This window comes from Ursus arctos, unplaced genomic scaffold (genome assembly GCF_023065955.2).
Source record: "Ursus arctos isolate Adak ecotype North America unplaced genomic scaffold, UrsArc2.0 scaffold_15, whole genome shotgun sequence".
Lineage (NCBI taxonomy): Eukaryota > Metazoa > Chordata > Mammalia > Carnivora > Ursidae > Ursus > Ursus arctos.
The window spans coordinates 60,151,265-60,164,849 of NW_026622819.1; the positions used below are offsets into that span (position 1 = coordinate 60,151,265).

A 13,585-nucleotide genomic window follows, 5' to 3' on the forward strand; every position below is an offset into this window, starting at 1 on the left:
AAGATCAGAATCTCATCATGAGAAATCGTCAGACGAACCCAGTTGAAGAGCGGTTCTATGCAAGATCTGGCCTGGAATCTTCGAGAGGGACTGCAGATTAAAGGAGACAGAAGACATGCGGCCACTAAATACACCATGTGATTCTGAACCGAATCCCTTCACTGCACAGAACACAATCGGGCCCGACCGGCAGAACCCCAGGGAGGTCTGAGGATGAGGTGGTAGCACTCAGTGAGCGATCAGCCAGTCGCGGAGCACAAATGCGGTACGGCTCCACTTACGTGGGGTGCCTGCAGTCCTCAAACTCACAGAGATGGTGGTAGAATGGTGGTTATGGGGGCTGTGGAGGGGGAATGGCGAGCTGGTGGCAATGGGGACAGAGCTGGAATTCGGGAAGGGTAAAAGTTCTGGAGATGGACGGTGGTGACAATTGAATAACAATGTGAATGTACTTCATGGGAACTGGACACTTAATTAAGATAGTAAATTTTATGTATATTTTACTGCAGTAAAAAAAAATGGGGGAAAATTGCGTGGCTTTGGAGATGAACAGAGCAAGGTTGGACTCTCAGCTCTACTTGTCACTGGATGATCTCGGGTGAGTGCTTCTTTCATTGTCAGCAGGGACAATGACCCCGTCTCCCTGCAGGGACGCCCTTTAGTGAGTGGCTGCAGTGGCCTGCACGTGGCAAGCACTCAGACAGAACAGGCTGCCTCCTCTTATCTGATCATTGTGCATCGGTGACTCCGTAGCTGCAAGCTGGCTGCCATTTTGCCCATCACCTCCACCCCCAGCCCACCCCTGTGTCCTGCTGGCCACTCAGAGCTCCTATGCCCGCGATCATCTTCTCTCCAGGAACTTCTCATGGGGGCAGTTGGAGAGGTAGAGAGGGTCCCAGCTAAGGACAGTTATAGGAGCTGATGTGCTTGTGCACGCATGAGCCGTCTCCGGAGGGGTGAGTACGGACCTGGTACTGTGGCGGTTGCTGCTGGGAGGGTATCTGGGAGGGACGTTGGTGGGGAACTTCTTCCTATGAAACCGTTCATGCCCTTAGTATGTCTCCCCACATATAAGCATTGTCTATGTAAATAAAATAAATAAACACACAGCTCCATCATTACCAAAGAGGTGCTGGAGAGGGGCCCCCATTCCCTCCTCTGTCTCCTCAATGCTCTGCCTTCTGGCAGCGGCCCCCCTGGCTTTCCAGCTGAAACTGCTGTGGTCTTTGTTGATGAATTCAGTGGATTTATCCCTCTTCCCCTCAGCTCTGTGACATTTCGAAACACCGCTTCCCCCCACTTCCCCCAAAACCAGTGAAATATATTTGTGATTTGGGGAAGGGCCACGTCTCTCATGGCCACTGTTGTAATCCCACAGTGAAGGGCACTGCCTGACATACTTGTAAGTGTGCAAAAAGATTTTTTTTTTGAATGAACAAATCATTCAACAAAGGAATAAAATGTTTTAAAATGTAATGACTAGCCTTGATGCAGAAGGAAGCTCAAATATCATGGCACTGACGAACTCACGAAACTATTTTGATGTGCAAATAGCCAGAAATAAAGACAAAGGCCATCGTTTTTAAATAAAGCAGTCCTGGCTGTGGGATTATATTATTTTGTTGTACAGTGTTACCAATGGAAAAACCAGGTAAATATCAATGTTTACACAGGCGCTGTCAGTATTATTTCTTATAACTACATGTGAATCGAAGTATTACAAAATAAAGAGCTTAATTTAGGTAATGTAGGAAGTGCAAGCCCGATCTCAGATGAAGACACATCTGTCAATTGGGGGATCGTTCATGGACAAGTCAATCACATGTCATCAAAAGGCTGGTCAGGGCATTTTCGAGTTGTAAGCTGCAAAAATGCAAATAAATCAACCTACGTAAAAGTAGTATGCCCTGGGCAGCAGTAGCTCAGGGGCGGGTCTTGTACCTAATGAACTTGTGGCTCTAGGGGAGAGGCGGGCAAATGGATTTTTCATAGCATCGTATGGTTGACGTTGCCTGCACTCGGCCAGGTCTTACAAGAAAGACATGAGATCAGAAGCGAGCGCAGAGAACACTCAAGTGACAAAGGCCTCCATGCAACGATCAAATTAAGGATGTGGTGCCCTGGCCAACTTTTCAGCTGGACAGAATGGCTCAGGGAAAAAAGTGTAAGGCTTAGCTATTGCACGGACTCAAAGTTCCCATCGAGAGAGAGGGATGAGAGCAACGGAGCAGAGGAGTACAACAGATTTATGAGTGGAGTCTCGAAAAAAATTGTGAGTGTGGCTTCTGGCCCACGTTGCTGGTTGAACTGTGTCAGGTAAAACTCCTACTATGTCTGTAAGATAGCCATTCTGACCCAAACCCCCATGAGCCCCAGGCTCCCAAAGCCTCAGCTCAGAACTTAAAATGACCCTTGGGCTCTAGTCTCCTAGAGCAGGACGGGGATTAGGAAAGCTGATTCCCCAAGAGTGTGGAGTGGCCAGAGTGCGCTGAGAAACGCAGTGGCTGTGGAAGAACCTCCCAGAAGGTGGCGCGAGAGGTCACAGAGAACAGCAGGTGGAGCCCAGCCTACAAGGGACACCTGCCATGCTGGGTTCCGTGGCTTCACAGCAGAACTGCAGTTTTCCCTTCTTCCCTTTTGTAGTTAATCCTCTATTAACGATTGGGTGGGATATTAGGCGATGACTTCTCTCTTTAGTTCTGAGGTCTAATAGAGGAAGCGGTGCCCAACCGCTAACGCGGGGACCTCCTGGGCGTCGAGCTGGATGAGGTCACTACATGGTCCTTTGAGACCATCTTCCGTGGAGCAGGATCAGGACCTCTGCGGGAAGACACAGTATATGCAGTGGTCAGAAAGGCACACTGAGGCGGCCTTCTGGGACTCAGCCACATTTGGTTCTCCTCTCCTTCTGGGCACGTGAGTGTGTGTACCTCTCGGTGCCCTTGCAGTTGGGTATGACCACGTGCCCAGTGAAAGCCACGGTAACCCTTGCAGGCTGTATCCTTCATCCTTCACGTGAGACCTTCCGTGGTTCTCTTCCTCTGCTGTGCTCTTAGGGAAGAGGTCTTGGGTTAAAATGGTGAGCTAAAAGCTTGAACCAGCCAAGATGCTCAATGTCGCCTTGAAGACTTGCCTTGGAGCGTTGCCCGGATCACAGCCATTTTGTGTGAGGAACTTGTGGGAGGTTGATGAGATGTTGGACCCTCTGTTCACGTACTGTAGCAGAAACAGAATCTATCATCACTAAGGTTGCCCCAGAGCCCAAGTGGCAGAGTCACGACTGGAACTTGGAGCCTTGAACCAGCACACCGTATGAGCTCATAGATTGTTGTGAGGACGGCCGTCATTAGGACTCGGGGCTGGGCTGAGTCTGACAGACTTCTCCCACCTGCCTACAGAATCGCCTCTACGGAGACCGAGTGCTGCTTCCTTCAGAGTGCTGTGTAAGCTTTGCCGCATTCAAATGCCCACCCTGACCGTTGTTTAACTTCTGCCATATCCAAGCTATTGCTCTTGTAGGGGGGTGGAAATGGTTTCCTCTCTACCCCCCAAGTACTTGGCTGAGACCCCTGTAATAAAAGATTAACAAACGAAAAACAGAAGTTTCTTAACATGTGTACCTCATGTCGCCATGGAAACACCCAGGGAAAAAGAACTCCCCGGGGTGGCTTAGAATTCAGGATTAAATTAAACAGGGATGGAAGAGGGGGTAGGTAGGCCTCTTAGGGGAGTCAGTGATTTTTTAGGAAAGATGAATGGGCCTTTAGAAGAACAGATAGGAAAGTATAATAGTTTGTGATGAAATTTGTCAGGGTGCGGGGTTGACTTCTGGTCTCTTCTCTTGTGGTGTCAGTCCTCCCTGGTTGATGCATCTTCCGGGAGGGGGATCTGTGACCATGGTGTTCCTTTGCGGTATCTGCCTTCAGGCAGATAAAAGGAATTCAGTGAAAGCCTCTCCCTGTATTTGCTGTTTTCCAAGTGTCTGCAGCTCTAAGTAATCTATATATCAGAGGCGAATTTGCGGGTAGCATGTCCTGAACTCCTGCGGTCATATTTTGAGGTGGCATAGTCTGCCACCCTTTGCGCTCTCATTTGCAAGACTTGAAGCTTCACACATTGATTAGGCTACACAGACATGCCCTCTTCCGGCTTCAGCCCTGGCGAGACTGCTACTCAGGGTGAGTCTGAGGGGCTTCTGAGAATACTGTGTGCTGGTTCTCTCAGTCTGCGTCCTGGCTGACCTGAGCCCACCTCTACGTGCAATGTTCTGTGACCTTCCCTCATCATTGGATAGGTTCAATCTGGACACCCACAGAGAGGTTAGACTCCATTCCAGGCTTGAAAATTCTGGAGCCCAACTCAGGTAGCTGAAAATCTAGTCTCCATGAAAATCAGCCTAGAAGATCTGGCCCTCTAGCTAGGGATGTTTTGAATAATCTTAATCACAGGACGATGACACTCTCGGGCAAGTATCTCCAACATCCCCAGGGGCCAGCCCGGTGATGGAAACGAGAAGGCAGCCAGTGGCATCGGCATGTCCCACATGCTGTCTAAAGTGGAGAGTTGCTGCAGAGTTCTGGCAGACTGTTATCCAGCGGGAATACAAACAGGTTGCCAAACCTTGACATTTTTCATTAGGAGCCAGAAAGAGAGCTCTATACGGAATTCTCCCCATTTTGAAATACTGGTAATTAATTAAAAACAAAACAACAGACAACAGTTACAACTCCGTGGTCAATAGAACATGCCTGGAGGGCAGTCAGTTGGCAAACTCTGCCCTGTGATAGACATTTGAGTGAGGGGAGCAGACTGGCTAGAGCTAAAGGTACTCATTGAGATGTGGCAAGAGGTCAAGCTGACTTGATTTTGGCCTTCATTTGGAATGAAGGATGAACCCCAAAGGACTGACAAGTTTGACCTGTTAATGAGGAGGCAGAGTAGCAAAGGGGTGGGGTGTGGAGGGTAATGTGAGCTTTGAGTTCAGAAGCTTGGGTTCTAACCCTGCTCCCCTATGTAATAGTTGTATAATGAGTTTGTTGTTTCACCTGAGTCTAGGTTGCCTCAACTACAGAATGGAGGATAAATCCGAACAGGGTCATGAGAATTAAATTTATGCATGAGAAAATGCCTGCCACCTGGTTGGTGCCTAGCTTGTCTACTTCCTTTCAAAGGTTCCAGAGTGAGGAAGAGATTTGATAAAAGCAGTGTTTCTGGAAGGATGGCCAAATGGCAGTTTGGACACTGGAGACAGAAAGACTGGCTAGGTCTCAGGCAGTGTGACCAATTTGAGAGGACGAGTAATTACTACCATGTGGCTTTGGAGCCAAGCCCATCCCCAGTGACAAGACCATAAAAGTAGACCTCCTGGCTCCTTCACGGGTAAGGTGATGGACAGGGCACGATATGTAGTGCCAACAAAAGCTTGGCTGTGCCAGCTGTCCTGTCTGCTCCCACCCTGTCCTCAGCCTCCCTAGGGCAGCCAAGAGGGGCAGGGCCTGGCCCCCCGTCAGGGCTGACCCAGGTGCAGTTTTCAAACTGGACCTCAGTGCCAGCCTCAGGCCCACGCTGGAACCTGACCTTTGCTGGGTCCCAACGACATCGCTCCTCTATCTTGAATAGCCAGTGAGTGTCTGCAGAGTTCTCACCAATGTTCTGAACTGCTTAGCAAACATCTTCAGAAGACACTTCTTTTGAAAGACGAGAAGGTGTAAGTTACATGCAGGCATTTCTGCGTCAAAATGCCCCAAAGCGGAGTCCTTGCAAGGAATTAAAAAAACAAAACAAAAACCTCAATAGTCTCGCCCCTCAGGAGCTGTTGGAAGAGACCTGTTTACACACTAATCACAAACTGTCATTGCCAGTCAACATCACCAGCTTCCCAAAAATGGTCCTTAAGAGAAAATGATTTTTCCTGTGCAGAGAATCACTGGAGGGCTTGCTGGGCCCCTCCACGAGTCTCAAAATCTGGGCTGGGGTGGGGGCTACGTTTCTAGCAAGTTCCAGGGCGATGCTGCTGTGCTGCTGGTCAGGGACTCTGCCTTCAGCAGCACTGCTGTCACGGGCCTGTGAGTACTTACTGCAGTGCCAGTGAGCGATCCAGAATACACGGGAACCTATTTCCCCTCGATGATTAAACAGAAGCTGAGGTTAAATGGCAGAGACAGGGTAAACCAATGCCTGAACATCTGACGTAAGAGCCACAAACTTCACTATAAGCCAAGAAATGGCAAAGGTGGAGGCGGGTCATTCTAACAGGGAACCAGCTAAATAGGTTACAATTTATTGGATGAACAATAGCCAGCGACAGATTCAACTAAGAACCAAAACTCTTGGGTATCAGCTTTGGTATTCTTCAAGGCTTGCCGTACCCAGTGTTTGCCAAGGGCCGGCAGCATGAGCACCCCCTGGAGCATGAGAAACAGGCTCGGATCCCACCCCAGAACTTCGGGTCAGAATATGCACCTTTCCAAGACGCCTGGGTGATGCTGCTGCCGTACACTTGGGTTCGAGAAAAATGGAGAGATCGCGCTGCCCTCAGCGAGTGACAGGCAGCGGTCGTGGTCCCGGGGAGAAGAGGACTGCCTGCCCACTTCCAGTGCCACCTGCTAGCTTCAGGGAGTGGGCAGCTTCAAGTCACGCTCACCCATCCCTCCCCCGGCCACTACTCCTGTGCGGGCACAGGAACAGCAGGCAGAGGACAAAGGTTACTCTTCACAGGTTCACAGGCCTAGAGGCTATAGTCAGTTGAGGCTTCTGAGTAAGAGTATCAAATGATTTTATTACAAAACTTAAGCTATTTATTGATCATTCAACTTTTCTAAAAAACACAAACGTGAGAATAAAATAAACACGCCCAAGACTCACTAGCCCTTGCAGGATAAGCAGCAGCAGCCCTGGACAGAGAGCCTGCAAATGTTTTTCCTTCTCCCTGATGTCTGTACTTCTTCACACATTCTAGGGTCCCATGTGTTGTCACCTCTCACAGAGGAAAGGAAAGCAAAGCTTCAAGATTCACGTACAAGAGGGTCATGACAACTTTAGAGCTATGTGGTGCTGATGGCTGATACATCCTAGTTGACAAATAAGCACTAATTCCTACTCCATGCTAACCTTTACTGTCATCTCTGGAACTGGTCATGTTCCTTCACTGTAGCTACAGCCCCTCTAGGGATCCCGGAACACAAACCCTAAAATCACAGTCTTCAAGTTCAAGTATAAAGGTCTGTTTCAGGACAACCCCAGACTGATGTAGTGTTTCTTTATATCTCTGTAGTGTCTACCGGGTGTCATCCCCTTCGGCGGGCTGACCAGATGGCAGCACGGTGAGGGGGCACACGTGGTCAGCTCTGCTACTGCCTGTCCCATCTGGACACTGCCCCACAGTCAAGGCTGAATGCTGAAATCAGTGGCGACCTCGGCCTGTCTTCATTCTGAAGTTGTACTCTTAAGTAAGCAAATCCATTTCTTCATGGTTAATTCAAAGGAGCTTCCAAAAGGCGCCAGACATACTCTAAAAAGAGAATCAGATCAAGATGCTTTTTGATAAGAGACTACATTTAATTTTATGTTCTTAAAAGAATTTACAATTAAACTAGAATACTGGTAATGTTTTATACTCCATAATGGAAGTGAGTTTTTTCCCCCCAGTACAGGCACAGATAGACACCCCCCCCTTTAAGGCAGTGCCCCACCCGAGCTCTGTGCTCTTGCTCTGTTCACTCACTGATGCTTTCCTATCAAAACTAATAAACATCTTAATGAATCTTACAGACAGAACACCCAAGGGCAATGAGGGGACAGGTTACTAACAATGGCTAGTTAACGATCCACTGCTCACCTGCTGGTCACTGCTCACATTTACTAATGTCTCAAAGCCTGCAAAAAGCATTGCTTTGTGCATCTGTAGCTGACTTGTAAGATTAAATTAAATCCCAAATGTAATAAGAAGAGGCATGCGCATAACAGAAGAATCCCATGGTAGCTGACAGTGGTAAACTCAAATCTCTAAACACAACGAAATCCAGCAGGGCTTAAAGCAGACCGTGAGTCCCATTTAGGGTGCCACTTTAGAACGCACTGTCTGATTTTATATTCAAATTGCAAACCCAAGTTTAACTCACGTCCAGGCGCGAGACTCATTTAATCAATTTCAGAAAAACAGGACTTGCATTTGAATTTCTCTTGTGCACAACAATCATCCCAGTTGGTTTCTAATGAAGCCTCTATCCGCAGTTTAGATGTTTAGCTCTGGTCGCACAGAAGATCATACTGACACAGGAGAATGCTACTCATTAGTTCCCGGTAAAAAATGACTCTTGAACAGTAGCTGAAGTCTATTTGCAGGAAATGCTTTTCTGAATATATAAAGAACATGATCCCCAGCAATGGCTTACCCCTTTTCTATCCATTTTATATATCTATAAGCCAGAGATGAATGCTCCTGGACAAAAGACGGGATACTGGACCTTAGGAAGCATCCTGGGAGGGGGCGGGGGGGTCCTGGCTCTCCGGCTCTGGGGGGGGCGCTGGTACAGCTTCCTTCTTCTTGGCCGCCAGGAACTCGTGAATTGCTCTTTCTATCTGTGGTCTGAAGATGTGGTTTAGTTTGGGATCCACCACTTGAGAAATGATTCTGTCCACTCCAGCTTCCAACATCCCTGACCTTGTGGAGACAAACAGACCATTCTTTGAAGGCCCGTGCACCCCTCCCCCCGTCACCCCCGTCTGCACCATGCATACCTGCAGTACAGTATCAAAACTCGGAAAACGACACCAGTACAATCCAGCCTGGCTTCGTCTTCACACATGTAGCTGCACGCCGTTGCGTGTTTGCACAGGTAGCCCTGGGCCATTTTACCACAGGAGTGACTTCAGGTAACCACCACCACGATGAAGATCTTACCTCCAGCACCACAGCATCCCCTGGTGTGACCCCTTTCAGGTCACACTCACCCCCCTCCTCCTGCCCCTAAGCCCAGGCAACCCCTAATCTTGTCCCCATCGCTGTCACTGTTCGTTCACCAATGTTACATATATGGAATCAGCACCACGCATCTTTTTAATACTGGCTTTTTTCACTCAGCATAATTCTCTGATATTTCTATTTCTAAAGAGGTAGGCTTCACAAACTTTTAGATATTCCAGGAGAGTTCACTGGATCAAGACCTGAACATGAGTGCTAGTAACAAGAGCAAAAAAAGATCACGAGCAGATTAGAAAAAGCCAGATGCCATGACCCACCTCCACTGTTGTGCCCAGTGACACTAAGTCACTTGGGTGAGCTAGCAGTAGCACCTTATTAACTAAGGTTCAGTTTGTGACTGTGAAGGACATGCTTTAACAAGACTGCATGCCTTCCTAAAAGCTGCCGTTACACTTTAGACCTCTCGACCAAGATCCAAACACTGCTCTTGGTATAAAACTCCCACGTACGTGCCGACTACACTGAAAACTTCAAGCAGCAGGGAATTATCTTTTGTAATTTGGAGTATCTTTCAATGCACCGGTAGAGTTTACACAGGAGGCCTGTGGAGGCTGGATCAACTAGCAGGAATGTCAGTGGAGTCCTTTGCTTACTTGCACCTTAACTTTAGGTGGTAATAAAGGGGTGGACTGCTGCGACTCGCGTGTCGGATGTGCGGTGAAGTACCATCCACCTTGACCTAATAATGACGTGGATCGGCTTTCTCACGCATCATGCTGTGATTACCGCCTTTCCACTCTTAATTCTAGCTACTTACTGAACCACACTCTGCCTCAGACCATTTCGCAGCTGGTTTTTGTTCATTGTAGGATTCCATTCCTGCTTGTCCAGATGTGTTGACACAAAATTATCCACTTTCTGCCTCAGGTTTTGGTAAGCTGGCTGAAACATTAAAAAGAAGAGGCAAGGTAAGAAGTTACAGGCACCAAAATTTTAGAAATCAGTCATTCAAGAACACTGCTTTCCACAGAAATGTGGATGTTTCAAGTCCTTCGGGACACTTGCACCATGACGACGAAGCCGGCCCTGCAGCACAGCAGACATGAATTCACGAGCAACCCAGTGCTCACTTTATGGTGGGCAGGCACCAGGCCAGACGCTTTATCATCCATTTACTTCCCAAGGAACGGTACAGGAAGGTTCTGTTAACTCTCTCCTGCCCCCATGCTAGAGAGTAGAAACTTATGCTTAGCAAAAGTAAACAACTTGTCCACATGGCCAAAATGTGGCAAAGCCAAGATTCGATCTAGTCTGTTTTGAATCAGGAACTGGGTTCTAGCCTGGCACCATAACTAACCGGCTGCCTGACTTTCAGCAAGTCACCAACCCTTCAGTCTCAGTTATTTCCACTTGTAAACCTGAAATGTTACTGTCCCCCTTACCTCGCAGAGTACCCTCAGCAATAAATAGGGGCTCAGGAAAACCCCCTGCATAAAATGAAGGGCCACCCAAACCTCAGCAGGATGTGAGAATGGAGACTGAAGTCAAAGCCTATGGAATGCCAGGAAAGGCTGAGGGGGAAGCACAGCTTAAGTCCAAAAATGGAGCTTGAGGCTCTTACTGGCTTCAAATGTTTTAGACCCAACTATGATTAGAACAAAATTAGAAGGCACTTGGTGGACACATGGAATATGTATTCTCAACCTCTAAGACCTTCTGGTATGATCAGCTGATCTTCTTCAAACCAGGTATAATAGTGTGCATTGCTGTTAGGCATCACCCCTGCCCCCTCTGCCTGGACAGTGACTGCTTCCCTACCCCAGTGATGTGTCTTAGCAATGCGACATGGTCTGGTCAATGGAGTGCTAGTGACAAGAGGCCTTAAATGTGGTTGTCCTCTGTCTGGCTTGGTTCTTGTGCTCCGGTGGCCCTCTACGAGGGCATGTCCTGGGACCTAAGATGAATTTATATGTAGCCAAGCTAAACCCAGCCCAGGCCACCTGAGCCACCCAGCTGAAGCCTACTTAGATTAGCTGAACTTTAGCTGACCTGCAGCCCTACCGGCATGAGAATGAGTGCTTATCATAAGTCACTGTGACTGGGTTTATTATGCAGTGTTACTGTGGGCAAAAGTTTGCTAGCAGTCAGGTAAATGAAATTGACAAAAAAAATCAGCAGGCTGAAGCCTGCTGTTGAAACTATAGGTGGACTCTTCCAAAAGGCCAAGAGAACTGACTCACAAACACCCACATACTATCTACCTAGCAACTCCTTCCTCCTCTCCTGACAAGGGTAGGGCAGAGGGTGCCATGTTCTCCTGACCGCAAATGTGGTGCCTGACCCATGCTAAGACGAGCCGATGTTCCCTGGGATTTTCTGAATAGGAATTGAGGGTCCCTTTCTAGAGAAAGAAGATGTAAGATGTAATCAAAATACTAGTAAACAAACAGATGACTCTGCTCTGCAGTGACAATAAACTAGTTATTATAAAAAGCAGAGATGAAAGCCCTTGTGGAGCATCCCTGGTTCCAAATGCATCCCTACTCTTCTGGAAGTTTGCTCAGTCAGTCCTTTCTTGGGTTGCCCAAGTCAACAGACTCACCCCTTTGCTTAAAGAAACTAGAATTAGTTGTCACTTGGAACTATGTATGCATCCTGATATTAAAATTTCAACTCTTCCAAATAAGTCATCCAGTTTGAAATGATAGTTATTGTTTACTGAAAAAGCACAAAGGACAGCAAATGTCACCACCAACCCTGAACAGATCTTGACAACATAAAATAATCCCTTCAGTTCTTGAAGTGAAAGGACAGAATGTGCCTGCCATTAACATTTTATTGCATTATCTATCCCTCACTTGATTTACTTCTCGGTTTGTTCTATTCATTTGTATTTTGGGAGCACTGCAAAGTAAATTACAAACATCATCAGTACACTTTTCCCAAAATATTTAAGCAGTCTGGAAAAGGGCCTAGGAATATACAATTCTAACAGGTTCTCAGGTGATGTTGATGCTGCTGATCCAAGAGCCACACTGAGAACCATGGGGCTAAAGCAACAGTGCCTGAAAACACACTCTTTCCAGAATTAAAACCACCCAGTAACTAATGGAAGGAACATCTAAGGTGTTACATGGGGAAGGCTCCAACTCTCCTTCCCCCAACAGCTTTACAATACTAATTTTCTTTCTTTCTTTAAAAAATAACATGCATACTACATTGATTTAGCTGCACAAAACAGAACATAAGAGATATAAGTGGAGAACTTGTGATGGAAAGTTGAGAACACCCAGAATCCTGGGAAGGGTGGAAGCTCAGTTGATACATATCTGTGACCCTTAAATAAGGAAAATTAAGCATTAAATACTAAGCACTTCTAACACCACGTACTGTATATATTATCTGGTCTACATGTCATTGTTCTACCCTAGAGTACAAGCTTTGAGGACTGGTAGTGACTTGTTCCTGTATCCACACAGTCCACATGCTATTGGCCAGTAAATGTTCAATGAATAAATGGACGATGTCTTTCCCTATCTTTGAGTTGTAATTTTAAGTTCACAATCTTGCTGTTACGTAGGCAGATTTTCTCAGAGAGGAGGAATCACTTCCCTAGAGGCTGTCAGTAACAGAGCCTCCCAAACCTACAACCCTAGTCTTGCTAGCAAAGCTTCTCAAAAGGGAGAAAATGGAACATTCCAGCAACTACTGTACGTCTGAAACTTAACACACCTGACTTCATTCCGTCCCCACGACTTTGGCAAGTACTAGGGGGTTGACCTATGGCATTAGGATCTAAAATTGGCACCAAATCCCCTTTAATCCACGATGGGGTAGAAGATAAGGGTTCTGCACCAGTGTACCTTAATTCAACTGGATACTCAAGCCCACCAATCACTGAGCTGGAGAAAAGGAGGGAACAAATAGCTACAACGTTCTGATAATTGTGCATTCAAACCATTCTCGCTTCCTTATGGCTTTCTCCAATGTTCTTAACACCCAGAGGTTTGATACTGAGGGGCTTAAAAAAGTCTCAGCTTGGGAAAGATAGGATACAGGCTCTGCAACCGGTACTGAATCCCCAAGTTCAGAGAAATGACTGGACTGTCACACAGCTAACAGTGATGGGGCTGGGAACCCAACCCACGTGCACACTACTCAGAAATCTCCTGTACTGCCTCAAGCGGTCTAATACCTCACTGCCGAGATTTTTTTTGAAGTATCTTTTGTTTTTCTCTCCGCTTTAGAAAAGCCAGCCCGACCCCGTCGCCCCGGCTACCTTGGTGTCCACGTCCGCCAGACAGTCCCGGCGGAAGCTGTCAAACAAGCCCCGGCTCTTGAGCTGCTCCACGATGAGAGCGATGAGCTGTGGGTCGCCCGGAGGCAGTGAGGCCGGGTTGATGGGACCGCCGCTCCCACCGGCCCCCGTCGCGCCTGTCGCCGACCCCGCTGAAGCCTGACCCGCTCCGCCGCCGCCCACCGAGCCCGTGCCCCCGCCGCCGCCACCGTCCGCCATGGCTGCGCCCTGGGCCCACAAAGGAAACTGAACACGACTTCTCAGAAATACAGGACCTGAGTCGTGTAGAGGTGGCACAAGCGCCCAAGAAGAAGGCGGGGGTAGTTGAGGAGAAGGAGGGGAGGGAGGGGGCGGCGGCGGAGGAG

General features: G+C 47.8%; 1 protein-coding gene and 1 long non-coding RNA gene across 5 annotated transcripts in view; one reads left to right on the forward strand and one right to left on the reverse strand.

Moving 5' to 3' along the window:
• The window catches only part of LOC113264107 (uncharacterized), a 248,283-nt gene extending 241,518 nt beyond the window's left edge, over window positions 1-6,765 (forward strand). The window contains exons 10-11 of one of the 3 annotated variants that reach the window (XR_008959260.1): window positions 510-598; window positions 857-6,765. This is a non-coding gene — a long non-coding RNA (uncharacterized LOC113264107). Of the gene's footprint in view, window positions 1-509 lie in introns of all 3 variants that reach the window. The other 2 variants (XR_008959259.1, XR_008959269.1) reach the window with 2 other exon arrangements.
• BOD1 (biorientation of chromosomes in cell division 1) lies at window positions 6,759-13,439 on the reverse strand. Of its 2 annotated transcripts, none has more exons than XR_008959254.1 (4): window positions 13,203-13,439; window positions 9,741-9,865; window positions 8,394-8,662; window positions 6,759-7,510 (listed from the first exon to the last, which is right to left on the reverse strand). XR_008959254.1 is itself a non-coding variant. In XM_026510992.4 (4 exons), exons 1-3 carry the CDS (start codon window positions 13,437-13,439, stop codon window positions 8,467-8,469), a joined length of 558 nt encoding a protein of 185 aa, XP_026366777.2. In that variant the 3' UTR covers window positions 6,759-7,510; window position 8,466. The 2 variants fall into 2 exon arrangements, 1 of the variants encoding a protein (XP_026366777.2); XM_026510992.4 differs by having other exon boundaries at window positions 8,466-8,662.
• Between the last annotated feature and the right edge of the window lie 146 nt (window positions 13,440-13,585).